Here is a 20,168-nt window from a genome sequence, read left to right as displayed (position 1 = left end):
CTGGTAAATCTAGAGAAAACATCCTTAAGATTTGTAGACTGCCTCATGGCTCAATCAGCCCTAATGACTGAAATACAAGCATAGGCCAAGTTAACCTTAACTCCTGATTTACTTCATTGTCTTCCAATTTCAGATGGACGTACTGAAAGCAGACATGGAGAGTGCCGAGTGGAAGATTTTGGAGAATTTGATCCTGGAAGGAGTTCTGGACTCTGTAGGTCAACTACTCATAGAGCTTCACCTCCACTGGGCAGGTTTCGAGGTGGCAGGGGACGATCCTTCAGTCGTGCGCTATTGGTTCAGCTTGCTCAAAGAGCTGGAGCGTGCCAACTTCCGCCTGTTCCATGTCCGCAGAGATGCAGCAAAACCACCTGTGTTTTTGCACAAGAACGTCCTCAATGCAAGCAGTGCCTACACTTTAGCATGGATGAGCACACGCTGGACACCCTAAAGTATGTACCAGACAATATCCAGGTGGATTCATGTCAGAACACAGGTGCTTGCTCAGGCAAATTTTCTGACGCAGACTGACCTTTTTGCCAACCTACTTATAAAGTAAGTCATGAAGGCCCCAGAGGCTGTCTTCTACTACCTCATGTCTAATGTGTTGGCTGCAGGTCAGTCTCTTAGTTACAGTCGACCCCTGTGATCCTCTGTCTAATTCGGGCCTGCAGATACTTAACGCCACAGGACATTTTCTTCTATTCCATTGGTGGGGACAACAGTGCATAGATGTGAGGGTTTGACTGTGCCGAGGGGTAGGAGAGGGATTGATTTATTCTGTGAGGGGCTGCATGGACTGAAAGAGATGCATTTAGATCCTTCAGACCAAGATTTTTTTTTCAGTGATGTACAGTATTTGGTATAAAAATGCATGCAAATTCATCATTGGTGGCTGAATTCAGCCCATGCCATCGTTTTGCTTAACACATGCCATATTTTACAGACGTGTTTGGCAGTGCCCTGAAGTTGTGTACCACCTTTTGTGGTGATTCTGCTCATCACTCTAAAGTTACAGTGAGCTGTGTGAGAAAAGTCCAACTTATGGGTTTAGTAGCAGCATTACTGGTGCGTTTTTGACAAATGTTCACCTTTTTGTGTACAAAAGTAGACTAGTTAGCTTACACAAAAACATACAATAGTTTTCTGTTATTTGTAATAAAAAGACTAAACCCAGGATTATTTTGTTTTGACTGTCTTGCTAAAAGGATAATGATATACAGAAGCAGTAGATTTGGTAAAATTGATGGATTGTTTATTTCCCACAAGGCTGGTCATCATTGAAAATGAAGCTGTTCTCAAATGATAAAATACACCAAAAAAAATGCAAATTAAAACATCAAAACTCAACTACACGAACTACGCATACACCATGCACCTTATATGTACTAGTAGCACTAGAAATAGTGCATGTTTTTAAATCTTTATACAGAAATATCATGAATGTACATGTATGGATATAAAAATACACTGCTACAATAAGACTGGATGCCAGTCTTGTGGCTTTCATTCGCAATACTTTCCAGATCTACACCTCCCTCTTACTAACATTTTAATCCCACATTTTGATCTGTCCATCCCAACCGCAGGTGATAACCTTGGAGGTTTCGTGAGGATGCCACAGGGCGCTGATGCACACCTTGTCGTGAGCTTTGATCCTGTGGTACAGCTTGGTTGTCTTCCAGTCCCAAATGTTCAGCTTTCCGTCGGCGTCCCCGGACACTACATAGCTGAAACAAACAGGGTTGGAGACAAGAACAGGGCCGAAGAAAAGGGAAAAAGATTAGGCTTGGACACCTAATGAGGCTGTAGGTACCTGCTCAAAAAATTGCAGCGTCTATGTTAGAACTCTAATTACTGAGCTGAACTGCCCTTGCTGACAGAGTCTATGCGTGGATCTTCATAGCAAAACTCTTCATTTAAGATGAAGACAAGACTGGAGGCAAGCAGAGAAGTTACACCTCCACGCTTGCAAAGCATATCTGATTTTACACAGTATGCATCACTACTGTGATGTATCTGAACATAAATCCTAACACCTTGGGCTAATCTCACTGCGACATGGGTTCAAAGACTTGGGCTTACCTCATGTCAGGGGAGAAGTCAACCTGGCAAGCGTAGCCAGCAACCATGTGGCCCTTGAAGATCTTCTTCTTGTTCAGTCTGAAGCGGTTTTGGGCTCCAAAAATCAGAATCTGATTGTCCATAGACTGGCACGCAAGCCACTTACCTTGGATTCAAAACAAAACAAAGTCAAGATAACGGTCTGACACAGAGGAGAGGACACAGGATTGGGGTTGTAATGGCAGCAGATGTGACCGAGCGTATACAGACGGATGACATTTTAGTAAAAGTGGGAAACTAAGTGGACACCCACTGAGTTCACATGCATAATTCAAAGGTGGCAGAGAACAAACTGTGTTGGGAACGTAAACAGAGCCCAGGAATATCATGAAGAGAGAGAATCACTTGTACTTGCAGCCTTATCCAGCTGCAAGTACATATAACAGTATTTTCTACAGCAGGCATGTAATCAGGGAATAAATTAGGGATTTGATCAGAATCACACAGCTGATTCTACTTAATCAAAACTGCTTAAAACCCAACCCAAGCTTGGCTCTGTATTTCTCTCCCCTGGACCTTGGATTTGTTCTGAATAATGACCTCCACTGGAAGGTATGAAACTACTAAATTACGACACTGTGTGTATTTGCGCTCCCTAAAGGCCTTGCTGCTGCCAGCTCGGCAGTACCACCACATCCCCCACCCGGCACTTACCATTGGGAGAGAGTGTCACAGCTGGCATGGAGTGCATGCTAGGCTCTGCGATGTACTTGAAGTCCACGGGGATGTCCCTGAAAAAGACCTGAGCTGAGTACACTTGACGATGAGAAAGCTATCTAAGCAGCATTCCCCAGGCAAGCAAGAGCATTGATATACTACTTTAGGATAAACAACTCTTCCCACAGACTGTACACTATCTTCATGCCGTGCTACATCTATTTCTTTTGCTTCATGGGTCTTATACTGTACAGTGCGTGCATGTTAGTGCTGAGCATGCACACAGAGGTGATGAAAAACAGCTGCTAACGCCTCCTTCCCTGGCACATAAACATGCAAAAATCACAACTATTAACACGGTACGGATTGAGAAGTATTGCTTGTGTTTGTCTGACCAAACTTTGCAAACTAACGAAAATAAAGTACAAATAACAAAGCCACAATAAACCAGACATGACCAGTTTGTCTGTAGCGATGTTTGTGTGGTGAGCGACGGCGTAAAAAGAAAACACATAAATGTCATCCTGAATAATACATAACAGATTCTTGTTTTTGTAACATACAAATACAGCATGTTTTCTTCATTGATCAACTAGACATGCATGTCCTTGATGTAGCCAACTGATATTTATCCTAGATTTATTTTACGATGAATACAGTGTTAAGCTAAAAAATGTTTTGGAAAATCCCACCCAAAAAGTTCAACGCTGTCAAAGAGTAATAATGAACCAGAAATGGGAATTAGGTCTTAAAAGGAGGGGGTCTGCCTGTTCAACTCAACACAATAAATTGCACATACCACTAGGTGGCAGTATCACAATTCCTGTTGCCTCTCCACTTCAAAAGGGTGAGTAATGTAACTTTAAAAAAAAAATGTTTTTATCACGCAACACATAATAGGGAACTGCACTTTTTTGGATGTTTTCCTATCATTCACAATCCATATGTGAGACAAGCAAATATATGTTTTTATTTTCTTTATGCATTCTAACTCGTAAATAAACGTTAGTAAAAATCAGCTAACGATGGAGCCAATTGGATTCGCTTTATTCCGGCTATAAAGCGTTCTAAAAAAACACCTGCATCAATGTTTCATATACACACCAAGTATATTTGTAATTTAGTAACAGGCACATTCATAACAACGTGTAATATTTACATATTTTGGTCATTTTAAGCATACGGCAGCGCATTAATTTCACAGACATATCACAACGTTTGCTATTTCCTTCAACAACAACAAAAAAAATATGACTAATCATGGCAGACTTCATGAGAAGCAATGACTACTTGGGGACAAATGATAATCCAAAACCTTATACAAGTTTTAGAAGCTGTGTGATAAACCGATTAAGCTTTAGTGAAACACTACCATGCAGCAGTATTGTCAAGGGCTAAACAAGAAATATAAATTATGAACATAATAAAACAATCACTGACTGTACAATGTCTGCTCTCACTGGGATGCCGATTGATGGGATGTTCATATCTTCCCGTTTGGATGAAAATGAGGCATAATACTCACGCACGTAAGTGCAAACGAGTGTCTTTCTTGCCAATCTCCAGGTCTAAGTGAATGTCAAAGTTAACCAACTTCTCGGTTAATGGCAACAACCTTCTACCATACAAGTGATAGCCATGATTTATGATCTAGAATTGACTTTTACCAACTCAGAGGTGATGCAGCAGCTCACCCGGCTCAGTTTGTCAATCGCTGCATAAACTAGTTACTTCTCTGTGATCACGGCGCTGCTAAAAGAAGTTCCTCCGCGTTAGCGTTTATAACAATAATATTGTTAATATTTGGTTAAAAATCAGGTCATGAAAGGTAAATGGAATATTGTTGCCGGTTTTTAGATGTTTATTTGGGGGCTTTATGGGCACATTACATTATATTACTCCATTAGCTGCATTGTTAGCCACTTCATACTTAACGTATAATACTAATTAGAATGCATAAAAAAAGAAAGATGTGTTTTTGTCTCACACAGGAATTGTGCATGATGTGCACGATCCCAAAAAATTGCAGTTCCCCTTGAGCCTGTTTTTATACTTGTACACTTGACTTTGAAATCACAACTTGGAAGTCAGTTAGTCACTAGAGTCCACTGTTCACCAGCAACCATGAATGTACATTTTTCCATAAGCACTTTGGTCTAATTGTCAAATGTACGAGTAAAGCGCCATTCTACTTCAGAGGTTCAAATGTATATGAATGTGCATGGGTTGTCATGAAAATTAGGCGTATGATTTCCTCAACACTTACTATTATTCCTCTTATCATACCAGTACCTTTTCCCTAGATTATTGGGGGCGAGGGGGTTATGTTCCAGAAGTAGACACACTATTTTTTTTTTAAAGATATTTATGAAAAGTATATCCATTTGAGGTCTTTATAAGCCCTCCAACACACTGCACACAGCTTTCACACACACTTATAAATACTTCTTATGCTCTTAAACACTTCATACACTCTAAAACCCACATCATTTTAACATGAAAACTTAAATGTGTACCCAAATATCAATGCACTTAATCGTACTTTAAACTCTGTGGTGCCCTGAGACTGCAGTAAGTGAACCTCAAAGCGGCGAGGCAACACTGAATTTACACTGCCAATCTCTGAAGTACCAGTAACATGAGATACTTCTGGTGTGTTCTCTCTAATGCTGTCATGGAGAAGATTTCACAAGTGGGGTCAGCTAAAAGAAAATTGAGGAAAACAATAGCCGAAAGCCAAGTGGCATCTGTGGGAAAAAGGAGGACTGTAAAGCCGGGCTAGCATACCATTCGGCTTGCTTCGCTCCCAGGCGGCACTAATAAAGCCAAAGCACGTCTGTGCCTCATGTTTTTTTGCAAAGTCTGTCTTTCAGAGTAGACTTGGGAGTGTGAAATCTAATTTTTACCAGTAATCCTTTGCGCTGTGGCATGTAAGTATCTCATCTATGAGAGAATGGGAGCAGGGAAAGTCTACTAAAAAGAGCTTAACACACATGAGCTCATACCAGAAGCTCATTGTCAATGGTAAAAGGACAAAACACCCTTCAGTATAACAACAACATACACGGTTTGTCAAGGCAGAGTTTTAGACTTAACTTACCACTCCCAAACACGAAGACTTTTGTCATCTGACGTGCTGACAAAGCGACGATGCTCATCCACGAACGTGATGGTGTTGACGGCGCCCAAGTGACGGTCGTACTCCTGAACCACCTCGTTGGTCCTGATGTCCCACTGTCATGGAAACAGGAAAAAAATTAGCTAGAACAATAAACATACTCCTAAATTATAACCTAAAATAACAATAAGCAATAGAATTAAAAGTAAAAGTTACTACAGTAGAAGGACCACGTATTGGGGAATTAGGTGAATTAAAAGGCGATATATAATGTAACTATGAATTTATTGTTCAAATGCCATCCATTTTCTACCGCTTGTCCCTTTTGGGGTCGCGGAGGATGCTGGAGCCTATCTCAGCTGCATTCGGGCGGTAGGCGGGGTACACCCTGGACAAGTCGCCCCCTCAAATTCTCACATTACTGTTCTTTTCCTGTAGAAAAACCCTTTTCTAAAAATAATAAGAACAAATTTGGGCGATCTTACAATTCATTTTCTATTATATTATTACAGTGACACCTCAACTTACGAATATTTTGAGATTTGAGCTGTGTCTCTTGGAGTCAGAAAGTGTTATTCGTTCCCGTGTGGAAATGTAGGCATCAAAAGAAAGAAAATGGGGGAGAATAAAACAATCTAGGGATGTAACGATATGAAGATTTTATTCATATCACAATTGTCACTAACATTATCACAGCTATCGTTATAATCACGGTCATATTATTTTTATTTGAGTGTTTAATTTCTTCCGTTTTAATTTGTAACCGTTTTTGTGCTTTTTGATTGATAAAGAAAAAAAACATGTGTTGGGTGCGTCACGTGCGTTTTATGTGACGTCACGCAAATTCACTTCCTGTGAAATGAAGTGAACTGAAATATATTTATATAACGCTTTAATCTCTAGAGACTCAAAGCGTTTTACATAGTGAAAATCATTATTTACATCTAAACCAGTGTGGGTGGCACTGGAAGCAGTTGGTTAAAGTGTCTTGCCCAAAGACACAACAGCAGTTCGAAGGGGGATCGAACCAGGAACCCTCAAGTTGCTGGCACGGCCGCTCTACCAACCGAGCCACATCCCCTCTGTTGTCATATTCCTTCAAGTATTGATCGATTTCTCTGTCTAAACGGGCACAGCCTGTAGGTTTAAAGAGCAAAATTGAATATCTTAGTTCCTCAGACAGTAGTGTGTTTATACAAGCTTAGATTGGGTAATGTAGTTTTTAATGGGGAAAGACAGTAATGACTCTTGTTTTCATGCTAGCATTCAAGCTAGTGCTTCACCTATAGATGAGCACTGTCACCGGTTTGTTAGTTTATCAAAGTGTTGTCAGTCACGGTTTTACGATAATTTAAATTCCAAACGGTAATACTAACCGTCGAAAGATTTACCGCGGTATCATCATACGGTTTATGGTTACAGCCCTAAAACAATCAAACAGTTAAAATAGAATACAATTAAAATAGAGTGGAGACACACATATTCACCTTAAGGCAGTTGGTGGTTCTGATAATTCAGAATATATTATTTGTATGTGTATTAGCTGTGAATATTGTATTTTTTTCCATACAAACTACTGTAATGTAGTGGTTTGTACCACTATTGTATTTTTTTCACACAATATTTCTTATCTAAAAGTTTGTTTTTCTTTTTTTAAAAACATGTTACCGTATATGTTAAAATTGTGTTGTTTTGGGGGGTCAAAAGCAGATTACATTTATTTCAATTCATTTTAATTGGCGGGGCTGCTTTAAAATGTGAGTATTCTGAGTAACGAGTTTAGTTGTCGAACGCAATGGGCTTGTTTATCACTGAAAAATGCTCCTCTACTCTTCAAATCAATAAATCACGGTTTCATTCTTATTCTAATCGTATGCCAGTATGCTTTCCTAAAGGCTGGCAAAATACCTAAAAATCTTTGCAAAATGTTTTTGAAATCCAATGTTAAAAAAAAAAAAGAAAAAAGAAAAGTTAATGTGTAAACTGCTCAAAGGTAGTCTGAAAACTATTAATTATACTTCAAGTGACTCAGTTGAGGATTTCCAAAATTAAAGATTATTTCTTCAGTAATTGTCTTTTAAAAATAATGTAAATGGTACCAATAGTAATGTACCGATTCAAGGCTTTAATCAGATGTGCTACACTGAAAGCTTCCTGCGATTAATGGCTCGCTCTCTGTCATGCAAAGGCACACATGATTTAACAACAGTGCTGAGCTGCAGGACGGGACAGGAGTGTGTTTCACGCTACTTTGGGCACAAGGTCACTTAGCAAAAGGGTTGTGTGCGGTGTGTGTGCTTGGTCGAGTAAGGTAAATTCCACCTGAGGTGATAGAAGAAATGGACTGCACTGTGAAGGCACACACAACTTTACCTGGACGATCTTCTTATCGGACATGCCGGCCACAAACAGATTCTGTTTCTCTTCATCTGGGTTAAACTTGACGCAGTAGGGAACCTTTCTGTTTGTGAAGCGAGCGATGCACTGGCCTGTGGAGGGGGGGACATTAATGATACACAATGATAACATGCAACAGGAACAATCCATGCAGTGTTGCATGCACCTCTAACAGCTGTATTGGAATGACATGGCTTACGAGGAGGCTCTGTGTGCACCAATGGGTGGATTTAACGCTTGTCTGCCCTCTGCTGGAAAAGAACTCCAGCACTTCATAAGAGTGGTGGCGTTTTGCATAAATAAACAAGACACACAATCAGGGTTGCCCCTACATGTTATTGATGGTGCTGCGGCACCATGGCAAAATAAAAGCCGCCACACCTTACAAATGAGGGTCTTTTAAGTGAAAAAAATGTAAGTAATACATTATATAAATGGATATGTAACAGTAGAGAAGAGATTTAAATGACCCCATTCCTGGTGGAAAGCACCACTCTACATAGCAACTGATGCTGTGGTCAAAGTTGGAGTTGCCACAAAACACATTTTAATATATTAAAATAGGGTTGGGCAGATAAAACGATATCAACATATATATCGCGATAGACACGATCGATATCACTATAAAATGCACTCGATAAAATATTAAATATATATTTATATTTTTAGTTGGAAGAAACCAGAAATTATGAAGCAAGATTTCCTTCATTAAGTCACTCGCGCTTTGGGAACGCAGCAAACCGGAAACAGGAAGTGTCACTGAGCAATGGGAAGAACGCGCTAATGGCCAATCAGTTAACAGTATTCACTGAACAAAGGGAGGTACACGCTAACTGCCAATCACGTAACAGTATCGACTGCCATGTTTGGTTGCGCCGTCTTTCTGTCTCGGTGTGGATTCTCTGCATGGAGTGAGAAGAGAAACTGTAATATCTTGATATATCAACTCAATAACAGAAACTTGTCGATAGTTTTGATGGTTTTAATGCAGACAGTGCGGCAACATCCTTACACTTCCAATGTTTCGGTTTAATGAGTAGCTTCCTAAACGACTCTGTATAGTGCTCAATAGCGTAAACACTAATGCCATCTAGCGTTTCATATTTGCAACTACCTTCAAATCTACTTGAATTATTTTATTACCTTAGCCGCGCTCATTTGACCTGGCTACCAGACATCCTCTCCATTGACAAGTAGCACCTTTGGAATGTTGAAAATTGTCATACTGTATTGATTAACAGGCTTAAATAAGTCATACAAAGTATCAATTTTACAATCCTGCAAGTGACGTTTTCTTTGTAAAGTCCAGCATTTTTTATTGTTTTATCTGTTACTGGAGAAAGACTGTACTTGTGTTTAGAGGCAACAGGGGCAAATTACGGACAAGTGTACGGCCCAGTATGCTGCCCGCCGGGCATCTCCAAATTATTTTTTAATCCTTTACCATCGAAAGTGGAGCTGCTAATACGATGTGCAGTGCATTTTTGAAATTATCGTAAGTCTTGAACTATAAAGGATATTTCAAAGGTTAGAATCTATGCTTTTGAGTGATATACGGGTTATTATGGTAGTCTACGTCAGAGCAGCTCCAAGCAGACTTGGAAAAATGCAGAGTGGCCGGGGTTTGTTTACAGCAGCCAGCCAGAGACGTGTCGGGGAGGAACAAGAAGGCAGATTTCTACAACAAAAATCTGTTCTGCAGTAAAGTGGTGTTATATAGATTATTACCATATTGATCTGTGGATGTTTTTTGTCCCTTGTGTTCATGTTTCTCCGTGTTTGTTGCATTTTGCTTTATTGTAAAAGATCAAACTCGAGATGGTCGTTTGGGAAGTAAAGAAGAAAGACGTTCATATGTTCTTAAAGTTCAGTGTTTTATCTTTCATAGTTAGTATGACAAATACAATATTTTTTATTTCCATGTACATTCTTTTATTCAGCCAAAAGGCTGTAAACATCAATTCAGTTTTTGAGGTGGTCTGTCATAATATTTTTAGCATTTTATCACCCATATTTTGAGTGTTTGTATTGTGTTTAGATTTTTCTACGGCATTTTAGGAATTTCTTTCACTAACGCTTAACAAACCTACACATGCTCAAAGTGTTGCTTAAAATGGAAGCAAGCACACATACAGCAGAATGCGTGACACTTTTTACAGCTGAAATATTGTGTTAAAAAACATTAGACATTGACAAACTAACAGTGTCGTGTTAAAAATCTGAAATAAAAGAACAAGACCGGGGAATATTGTCACACAGTCAACAGTCAGTCAGTCACTCCTCTGCCACACACATTTTATATACACATATATGCAGTGTGTGCATGTGTATACTGTGTGTATATGTTAACAATAATTACTAATAACACAGATTTATTTTTAAACTCACAAGATTGTTTTAGGCTTTTTAAATTCACAACATTGTTCTAAGCTTTTTAAAAAATATATATGCATCATCTCTGATTATGCAAATTACACAATGAGTCATTTTGACAATGCCCCCAGCCATGCCGCCCCCGACACAAGTATATTGGCAAGCTGGGAGAAAACCTGAGAGTTGAGACATACTATACACAATGACGACTACAACAGGTTAACACACAAAGGTGTGTTGACTGTCAAAATGATGACCTTTTAAAAGTAGAATGTTTTGCTTTAAAATTGTGCAGGTGTACCTAATGAAGTGACGTGTGAATATTTTACAAGGGGTGAGATAAAAGCAGCATACCTGTCTCAGTGTCCCACAGTTTGATGTAGCGGTCGTAGGCGGCGCTGAGGAACTTTGTCCCCGCGTTGCTAAAGCAAATGTCTCGCACCGCTTTGCTGTGGCCTGATAAAAGAACACACACAATTTGAAACAAAACAAATACAAAATGTCATTTAAAATAAGCCCTCCTGGTCTCGTTATCGTGTCTCTCCAGATGCCTGTCTTTGATATTATATTTATTACAGGAATGTAAAAAGAATCTGGGGTAATGAGGGAGCCTTTGGCAGACGAAGGCAAATTAATCTTTAAAAGAGCTTGGGGACCATTGAGGACGTTTCTGTGTTTCCAAGGGTTCACCATCATCTCACTCTTACTATCTACAAAACCTTTTGTCTTTTTCTCTCAGTGTAGAGGATACAAATTCCCTGTGGACAGCCTCCCCTGCTAAAATGAACTTCACCAGGACTGCATACATAACTGTGCTAGTTCACTGTGGCTGTATAGTTTTTCTTGCTCAAAAGCCTAAATAACCAAAAGTTACAAAGCCCCTGTGGGGTTGTTTTTCTTCATGCAAACTAAAAGGGGAACTGCACTTTTTCTTTAAAATGTTGCCCATTATGAGGAACAAGAAGACGGATGTATATTTTATGCGTTCTAACTCGTAAATAAACGTAAAATAAAGGTCCACTTACAATTGAGCCAATGAGGAGTCCTCTATTACGACCGTAAAGCCCTCTAAAACAACAACAACCAAAAACCCGCCAACAATACTCCATTTAAATTTTTGTGCCTTGAATATTAACCTAGTATTACTGATATTGTTATTATGAGCGCAAAAACAAACTATTTAGAGCTTGTGTGGCTATGTTGACATCATCGGCTGGTAAGCTGCTTTCTCGCCACAGAGCTTGTGAACGTTTATTCTAGATCATAAACAATGCCTCTTACCTTGATACAGAAAGAATGAGGACAAAATCCAACTTTGGCATCCAATTTAAAACCCGAATTGACGGGAACGACTCGAAAAGACGCTTGATTCCAATCCCCCCCTTTTTTTCCCGCAAGGATAATGATTCATTCTTCAACTAAACGGGAATATATGAACATCCTAAGAGTAGGCATCTCAGTGGGAGCAGACATTTTACAGTAAGTGACGTTTTATTATGTTGGTTGGCTCTCATGTCTGCAGTGAGTAGTAATTAGTGATGTTGTCGAAGGAAAAAAAAAACTTAGTGATGCGTTTGTGAAATTAATGCGCCTGGGTATGCTTAAAATGAGCAAAATACTGTTCTTAAATATTACATGTTATGCAGACGTGTTGTCCATGTTGTGGGAACCAGAATATTGGTAGCAGAAAGAAACAACACCTTTTGTGTGAGTGGGTGTGGATGAGTGTGAATGGGCTAGGGAGTTTTTTTGGGTTGATGCACTGGTTGGGAGTGTATCTTGTGTATTTTCTGTGTTGATTTAATTAAAAAAAAAAAAAAATAAATAAATAAAAATGAAAAAAAAATTAAAAATATTACATGCTTTTATAAATGTGCCTGTTAATACATTACATATACACCTGGCTTTTGTCTGGGACTGCATTAAAAAATACACATAAAACGATGCATACTCCCTTAAAACTAGTGGCAGCAATACACTGATGGTATTTATAATATTTATGATGACAAATACAGCTTGCAAAAATTCAAAATAGAGGATTTGAGGCCTCTACACTATTTGATGCAAAGTAATAATTGTTTATTTGTGCTGCCCCTCAATTGCATGCCTTCTTTTCCCCCTTCAAAAAAGAAAAACTTTATTTTGACTGTTTCTACCGCATTGCAGATGAAATATGGCATTCGGAAAGCTAAACTTTAAATGGATTTTAAAGGGAAAGAGCTGCTGTATGATATGTTTTATAGTATTGGGTGGTTATTTTTTGGTATGTCCTTCATTAGGAAGCATTTGAAAGCACAAATAGCTTAGTGTTGGGTCACTGGCCTTGACTCAAAACAGGGCCAAATGCACACCCTGTGTGCATGTATTATGATATGTAATTGGCATTATTTAAATGACTATTGTTTAACAGTCAATAGAACACTAAAATGAGCACTATATATTAACTTATATCAGTTAAAAAAAAATACATTGTACAAATAAAAAACTTGCATCTTACCGATGAATTGATGTATCAAAACTACCACCACTACATGATGAAATAAGGGCTTTGCCTTTTTTTGCAACCGAAAGAACACTGATACTGTACATTGACCACAAAAAAAATCAAAAGCTCTGCCACTTTTCCTAAATAAATAATATGTATTTCGTCCCCCCAAGCCTCTGAGTCCTGTCAGCTCCCCGGGCTGTTGAATTATGCATGATTCTCTGAGGGAGCTGACAAGCAGAAGTGTGCAGAAAAACAATCTTACATACTGACAGCGCACTGTCTCTTGAGAAGACTGGTGAATTGACCTGTATGCATTAACCCGCCCACCTCTTAAAGCCCCCTCCTGGTCTTATTCTTGAGAGAAAATAAACACTCAACAATAGAAAAAACAGTCTGTGAGATCAGCATCATTTCTGTGTATAATTATTACAAAAAACAATTAAACATTTAAATAATACTTCTGGCGCACATGCGCCATGAGCTCCATTTTAATTGTTCAGATGTATGAAACTACGTGGGGAATATCACTTCACAAATGCTTAATCTTGATATTGCTATTGAATTAGAATTTTAATAAAAAAATAAATATTTTTAGGTAAGAAAAGTTTAAAACATGTTGAAAATTAATAAGAATTTTTGTAAATATAACTTACCAACAAAAGTCCGTAAACACCTCCTCTCATTGTACACTTCCCACAACTGCGGAAAGACAATAATAGACAATAAGTGAATGCATTTCATTGAACTGACATTGTTATGGCACACATTGTTATATTCAGTTGTGTTTGCATGGCTCCCTACCTTAATCTTACAGTCCATGGAGGATGAAAGTAGCAGATGACCAGACCTGGGAAACAGTCGGATGGCGCTGACACCCTGAAAGACATACAAGCAGATGGAAGATTAGCGTCATCAGATCTGAATGACATTACATATGTTCTCTTGAAAAACCTGTTAACTCATAAATGATTAGTCAATCAGTATTTGCTGTTTTGCAAGAGGTCCTGGAGGGCATCTTTAGGCGTTTGTGTGCAATATCGATGAGTTCAACGCCACCTCTCCCAACCCTCTAACCTTAGTGTGTCCGGACCAAACATGGATTTGCTTCTTGGGCAGGTAACACTTGTCTGGTGCTTCTGAAGACCTCAGGTTTATGCCCACATCTTGAGGGATATGTAGGTAGGATCTACCCTGGTAATCGTACATGTCCTTAACTATAGAAAAGGGGGCGGGAGGAGTGTTATGTAAATGTTTACAGGCAAATATTGAATTATCTTTCTTCAGAATAGCAACGATACCATGAAGAATAGTCTTTTCCTCGGCTGGAGCTTCCTCTTCCTTCCTCCCCCTCTTTTGCCTTTTAGCGGTTATCTCATCCAATTCTTTCTTCTCCTCCTGTAATATCAGCATTAATCATAGTAATATAATTAGTTTCTTAAGGCAAGTGTTGTATATTTTACTACAGGAAAAAAGCATCACCTCGGTTGGTTTGGCCACCGCTTGCTCATCAACATATTTGGCCCACGGTCCAAGGAATGTATCAATCTCTCCTGCATCACCACCTTTGACCTTTTTCCTTTTCTCTGTCTTCTTGTAATTAGTCTCAAACACTGTCAAGCCTGGGGGGAGGGGGGGGGGGGGGAGTATAATGTTTTAAAACATAAAATCTAAGTATAAGTTTAAAATATTTTGTAATTTTTCTCAAGGATGACCTTTTCTTTTCTCAGCCTCATCCACGGCTCCAATGTAACTACTGTTAGTTACTTGGTCTGTGTCAACAGATGGATCTAAAGCATAGCCTGTTTAGAGTTGAGAGGGTTGTTAAAAAAATCAGTATGAGCAAAATGTGTATACTAATGGTCGTATAAAAACTTACCTAAGACTGAAAAGGTCCGTCTCTGCTGTTCGAACATAAAATCGTTGACGTGAGCGGGTTCTGCATAGCCGGACAACATATTTCTTGGGGCAGCCATCTGTTGCGTTTTAAAGGGGTTTTCTGGCCCAAACTAGGAGGAAAAAATCAACCATTAAGCCTGTCAGATATCTTAGAATCCCTCAGTAGTAACATCAACTTTTTGTGTAAATATTACCTCTGGTGCAAACATGGTTTCAAATGTTGGGTTATAACTGATTTCTTTCAGGGAAGGGTCAAGATGTACGCCGGTCTCAACGGACTCCTGTGAAGTAGAGCATTTATAAAGTAATATTTAGGCAGTGCACTCACAAGTCTAATAAGAGGTTCTTATACAGAGAGAATAGGTTCGTATAGCAATAGGCTGTCATCATGCTTTACACGTCCTAAGTCCCTCCCACTAAAAGCTAGAGCTAATGTTTAATTATATTTGGACATTTAACACCCATGTGTTGTTATAGTCGTAAATAGAAGTCTACTTAGTAATAATACAAAGAGTTGCAAGCCCTTAGACGGTAGCTATGCGTAAACAATTCGCCAATACTAGTAAAGTTAGCAAGCGTTAGTAAGCTAGCATAGCTTACCTTTACGGCGACTTCCGGGGCCAAATTGAGGACCGCTAACGTCATCGTCGGACCAGACTGTAAAGGTTTAAGGTGCGCCGTTGCGTCCGGATCCATAGACTCGGCTGCGTCGGGGTTTGAACCAGTTTCGGTCTCATTTTCCGAATCGGAATCACTGGCGTAGGAAACGAGGAAAGCTGTGGCAGCAGACATCTTGCGTGTTGTGGTTCGACCGGAAGTCAGTGTCCTACCTTCCGCATTGGTTTCGAAATAAATGTGTTGTAGTTTCGCATTACGATTTATTTAAAAACGAAGATAAAGCTACACATTTTACAATGATTGAAAAAAATCATAGTAATAGACGTTCTTAATTATGTCCCATAAGGAACATAGTTACGATTTCGCACAAATTAACAACAACAAAAACCAAAAAATAATAATTATATATATATATATATATATATATATATATATATATATATATATATATATATATATATATATATATATATATATATATATATATATATATATATTATATATGTATATATATAAAAAAAAATTGTACGTTTTTTTAATAACGTTTATTGCCAACCTTACGCTAAACCCGCGAACTGTAACAACAGTATCCTCCTTCAATACACTCACACAACTCTTCCTCATTATCGACCTATCACCTTTAAGGGGCGGTACATTCGTCAAAATGGGAACTCTGGTTATCCAAAATAACGCAAACATTAGCTGGTCGTTACAATACATTCACAAATAATAAGTACAATTCACAACATATTTTCATAATCACTGTAGCAAGAACACAACCATCAATAAAGAAAAACATTCATTATTGGATAAAACGACATACTTGTTATCAGGGGCGCCGAAAAGGGGGGGTAAAGGAGACGGATTCTAGGGGCCCATCATGGAGGGGGGCCCAGAGAGGCCCCTAATGATGATGAAATTATAATACAGAAAAAATAATGACACTGTGTTGGGGGCCCTGTAAAGATTCTTTTCATGGGGCCCAAAATCCCTAGCGGCGCCCCTGCTTGTTATCATCAAACTTTATTGCTGACTCCAACGTCCAAGTAGACATACAATCACATACAGTACATAAAACAAACAAAATACAGTATAAAAGGCGTTATCACATAATATTAAAAACAGTGCTTGTGCATGTTTAGTAAAAGGCATCTAATAAATAAATAAAAGCAGCAATAAAAAAAAAAATTATATATACTTTTAAAAGGCGTCTACACTTTGTATAAAAGGCACAGATACCAGTGTTTTCATATATACGATTGGTACCTAACAGAACTACACCTAGGATTGGTTATCTGTATAATAAGATCATTCTAGGACCCCTGCAGTCTACATATAAACTTAAACATCAAGCAGATTGTCAAATTTCAGGGGATTTTAAACGCCCCTCACAAATCGGGACAGTGATTGGTGCGTAATACGGAAGTGCAGTATTTTTATTTATTTATTTTTTTGGAATTTTATAAACCTTTATTTATAATGTGCAACATTTACATACAGTTTGTCTATCTATGTTGTCCCTGCGATGAGATTGCGACTTGTCCAGGGTGTACCCCGCCTTCCGCCCGAATGCAGCTGAGATAGGCTCCAGCACCCCGCGCGACCCCGAAAGGGACAAGCGGTAGAAAATGGATGGATGGAACATTTACATACAATCAAGAAATAATAATAAACAAAACAAGTACAGAAACAGTACAAAACAGCACCAGGGGGTTGTAGACTCAATAAAGTAACTAAAATAAAATGCATAATATATATACACTATATTGCCAAAAGTTTTTGGCCACCCATCCAAATGATGAGAGTCAGGTGTCCTAATCACTTGGCCCGGTGTATAAAACCAAGCACTCAGGCATAGAGACATTTGTGAAAGAATGGGCCGCTCTCAGTGATTTCCAGCGTGGAACTGTCATAGGATGCCACCTGTGCAACAAATAAAATAAATAAATATTCCAAAGTCAACTTTATTATAAGAAAAGTGAAGAGTTTGGGAACAACAGCAAGTCAGCCACTAAGAGAGGGGTCAGCGGATGCTGAAGCGCATAGTGCAAAGACTTTCTGCACAGTCAGTTGCTACAGAGCTCCAAACTTCATGTGACCTTCCAATTAGCCCGCGTACAGTACATAGAGAGCTTCATGGAATGGGTTTCCATGGCCGAGCAGCTGCATCTAAGCCACACATCACCAAGTCCAATGCAAAGCGTCGGATGCAGTGGTGTAAAGCACGTCGCCACTGGACTCTAGAGCCGTGGAGACGCCTTCTCTGGAGTGATGAATCACGCTTTTCCATCTGGCAATCTGATGGACCAGTCTGGGTTTGGAGGTTGCCAGGACAACGCTACATTTCGGACTGCATTGTGAAATTTGGTGGAGGAGGAATTATGGTGTGGGGTTGGTTTTTCAGGATTGATTGATTGATTGATTGAAACTTTTATTAGTAGATTGCACAGTACAGTACATATTCCGTACAATTGACCACTAAATGGTAACGCCCGAATACGTTATCAACTTGTTTAAGTCGGGGTCCACATTAATCAATTCATGGTAGGAGTTGGGCTTGGCCCCCTAGTTCCAGTGAAAGGAACTTTTGAATGCTCCAAGATACCAAAACATTGTGGACAATTCCATGAGATGTCACTTCAAGTGGACAGCACGGTGACACAGGGGTTAGTGCATGTGTCTCACAATACGAAGGTCCTGAGTAGTGCTGAGTTCAATCCCGGGCTCGGGATATTTCTGTGTGGAGTTTGCATGTTCTCCCCGTGACTGCGTAGGTTCCCTCCGGGTGCTGCGGCTTCCTCCCACCTCCAAAAAACATGCACCTGGGGATAGGTTGATTGGCAACACTAATTTGGCCCTAGCGTGTGAATGTGAGTGTGAATGTTGTCTGTCTATCTGTGTTGGCCCTGCGATGAGGTGGCGACTTGTCCAGGGTGTACACCGCCTTCCGCCCGAATGCAGCTGAGATAGGCTCCATCAATCAATCAATCAATCAATGTTTATGTATATAGCCCTAAATCACAAGTGTCTCAAAGGGCTGCACAAGCCACAACGACATCCTCGGTACAGAGCCCACATAAGGGCAAGGAAAAACTCACCCCGTCGATGTGAATGACTATGGGAAACCTTGGAGAAGACCGCATATGTGGGTAACACCCCCCCTCTAGGGGAGACCAAATGCAATGGATGTCAAGTGGGTCTGACATAATATTGTGAGAGTCCAGTCCATAGGGGATCCAACATAAGAGTAAGAGTCCAGTCCATAGTGGGGCCAGCAGGAAACCATCCCGAGCGGAGACGGGTCAGCAGCGCAGAGATGTTCCCAACCGATGCACAGGCGAGCGGTCCACCCCGGGTCCCGACTCTGGACAGCCAGCACTTCTTCCATGGCCACCGCACCTGTGTGTCTCCCCCTCCACAAGGGAGAGGGGAGCAGAGGAGATAGGAAAAGAAACGGCAGATCAACTGGTCTAAAAGGGGGGCTATTTAAAGGCTAGAGTATACAAATACGTTTTAAGATGGGACTTAAATGCTTCTACTGAGGTAGCAACTCTAACTGTTACCGGGAGGGCATTCCATAGTACTGGAGCCCGAATAGGAAACGCTCTATAGCCCGCAGACTTTTTTTGGGCTCTGGGAACCACTAATAAGCCGGAGTTCTTTGAACGCAGATTTCTTGCCGGGACATATGGTACAATACAATCGGCAAGATAGGTTGGAGCTACACCGTGTAGTATTTTATACGTAAGTAGTAAAACCTTAAAGTCACATCTTACCACCAGCACCCCCCGTGACCCTAAAAGGGACAAGCAGTAGAAAATGGATGGATGGATGGGGTCACTTCAAGTGAGTAAAGGCAGGTGGCCAAATACTTTTGGCAATATAGTGTATGTAACAACATGTAAAGCCATAGGCCAGGGGTCGGCAACCCAAAATGTTGAAAGAGCCATATTGGACCAAAAATACAAAAACAAATCTATCTGGAGCCGCAAAAAATTAAAAGCCATATTACATACAGATAGTGTGTCATGAGATATAAATTGAATTAAGATGACTTAAAAGGAAACTAAATTACCTCAAATATACATACAAACGAGGCATAATGATGCAATATGTACATATAGCTAGCCTAAATAGCATGCTAGCATCAGTTAGCTTGCAGTCATGCAGTGACCAAATATGTCTGATTAGCACTCCACACAAGTCAATAACATCAACAAAACTCACCTTTGTGCATTCATGCACAACGTTAAAAGTTTGGTGGACAAAATGAGACAGAAAAAGAAGTGGCATAAAACACGTCTTAGCAAGTCGGAGAAAGTTGTATATGTAAACAAACTACGGTGAGTTCAAGGACCGCCAAATACTCGAATCAGTGAGGCATGTTTAATATAAACAGTGTGCTTTATAACAATTAGGGAGGTTTGCGTCATGTTTGTCCTTCTACGGCATACTTGCCAACCTTGAGACCTCCGATTTCGGGAGGTGGGGGGTGGG

At 39.7% G+C, this 20,168-nt stretch overlaps 2 protein-coding genes across 3 annotated transcripts in view; one reads left to right on the top strand and one right to left on the bottom strand.

The window, feature by feature from the left end:
• mettl24 (methyltransferase like 24) overlaps window positions 1-1,177 on the top strand; it is a 62,493-nt gene extending 61,316 nt beyond the window's left edge. For both annotated transcript variants that reach the window (XM_061929881.2, XM_061929880.2), the window contains exon 5: window positions 134-1,177. In XM_061929881.2, the coding sequence (XP_061785865.1) occupies window positions 134-451 (318 nt within the window). In that variant the 3' untranslated portion in view covers window positions 452-1,177. The remainder of the gene's footprint in view (window positions 1-133) is intronic.
• A 56-nt stretch (window positions 1,178-1,233) lies between these two features.
• cdc40 (cell division cycle 40 homolog (S. cerevisiae)) lies at window positions 1,234-15,871 on the bottom strand. The gene is made up of 15 exons (XM_061929879.2): window positions 15,654-15,871; window positions 15,248-15,334; window positions 15,034-15,163; window positions 14,870-14,956; window positions 14,637-14,776; window positions 14,456-14,552; window positions 14,232-14,371; window positions 13,959-14,033; window positions 13,811-13,856; window positions 11,024-11,125; window positions 8,273-8,388; window positions 5,882-6,015; window positions 2,779-2,855; window positions 2,086-2,230; window positions 1,234-1,730 (listed from the first exon to the last, which is right to left on the bottom strand). Exons 1-15 carry the CDS (start codon window positions 15,843-15,845, stop codon window positions 1,553-1,555), a joined length of 1,746 nt encoding a protein of 581 aa, XP_061785863.1. The 5' UTR covers window positions 15,846-15,871; the 3' UTR covers window positions 1,234-1,552.
• Between the last annotated feature and the right edge of the window lie 4,297 nt (window positions 15,872-20,168).

The sequence above is a fragment of the Nerophis lumbriciformis genome, linkage group LG34 (genome assembly GCF_033978685.3).
Source record: "Nerophis lumbriciformis linkage group LG34, RoL_Nlum_v2.1, whole genome shotgun sequence".
Lineage (NCBI taxonomy): Eukaryota > Metazoa > Chordata > Actinopteri > Syngnathiformes > Syngnathidae > Nerophis > Nerophis lumbriciformis.
This window is presented reverse-complemented; position numbering and strand designations above follow the sequence as displayed.

What these genes read in the sequence shown, in the direction of transcription:
- cdc40 (XM_061929879.2), bottom strand. Translation starts at nt 15,845, where the DNA reads ATGTCTGCTGCCACAGCTTTCCTCGTTTCCTACGCCAGTGATTCCGAT. An exon ending in AAACCATGTTTGCACCAGAG is followed by an intron (nt 15,164 to 15,247) that starts GTAATATTTACA and finishes TTTTCCTCCTAG; the next exon opens with TTTGGGCCAGAAAACCCCTT. An exon ending in CGGTGGCCAAACCAACCGAG is followed by an intron (nt 14,553 to 14,636) that starts GTGATGCTTTTT and finishes CTGATATTACAG; the next exon opens with GAGGAGAAGAAAGAATTGGA.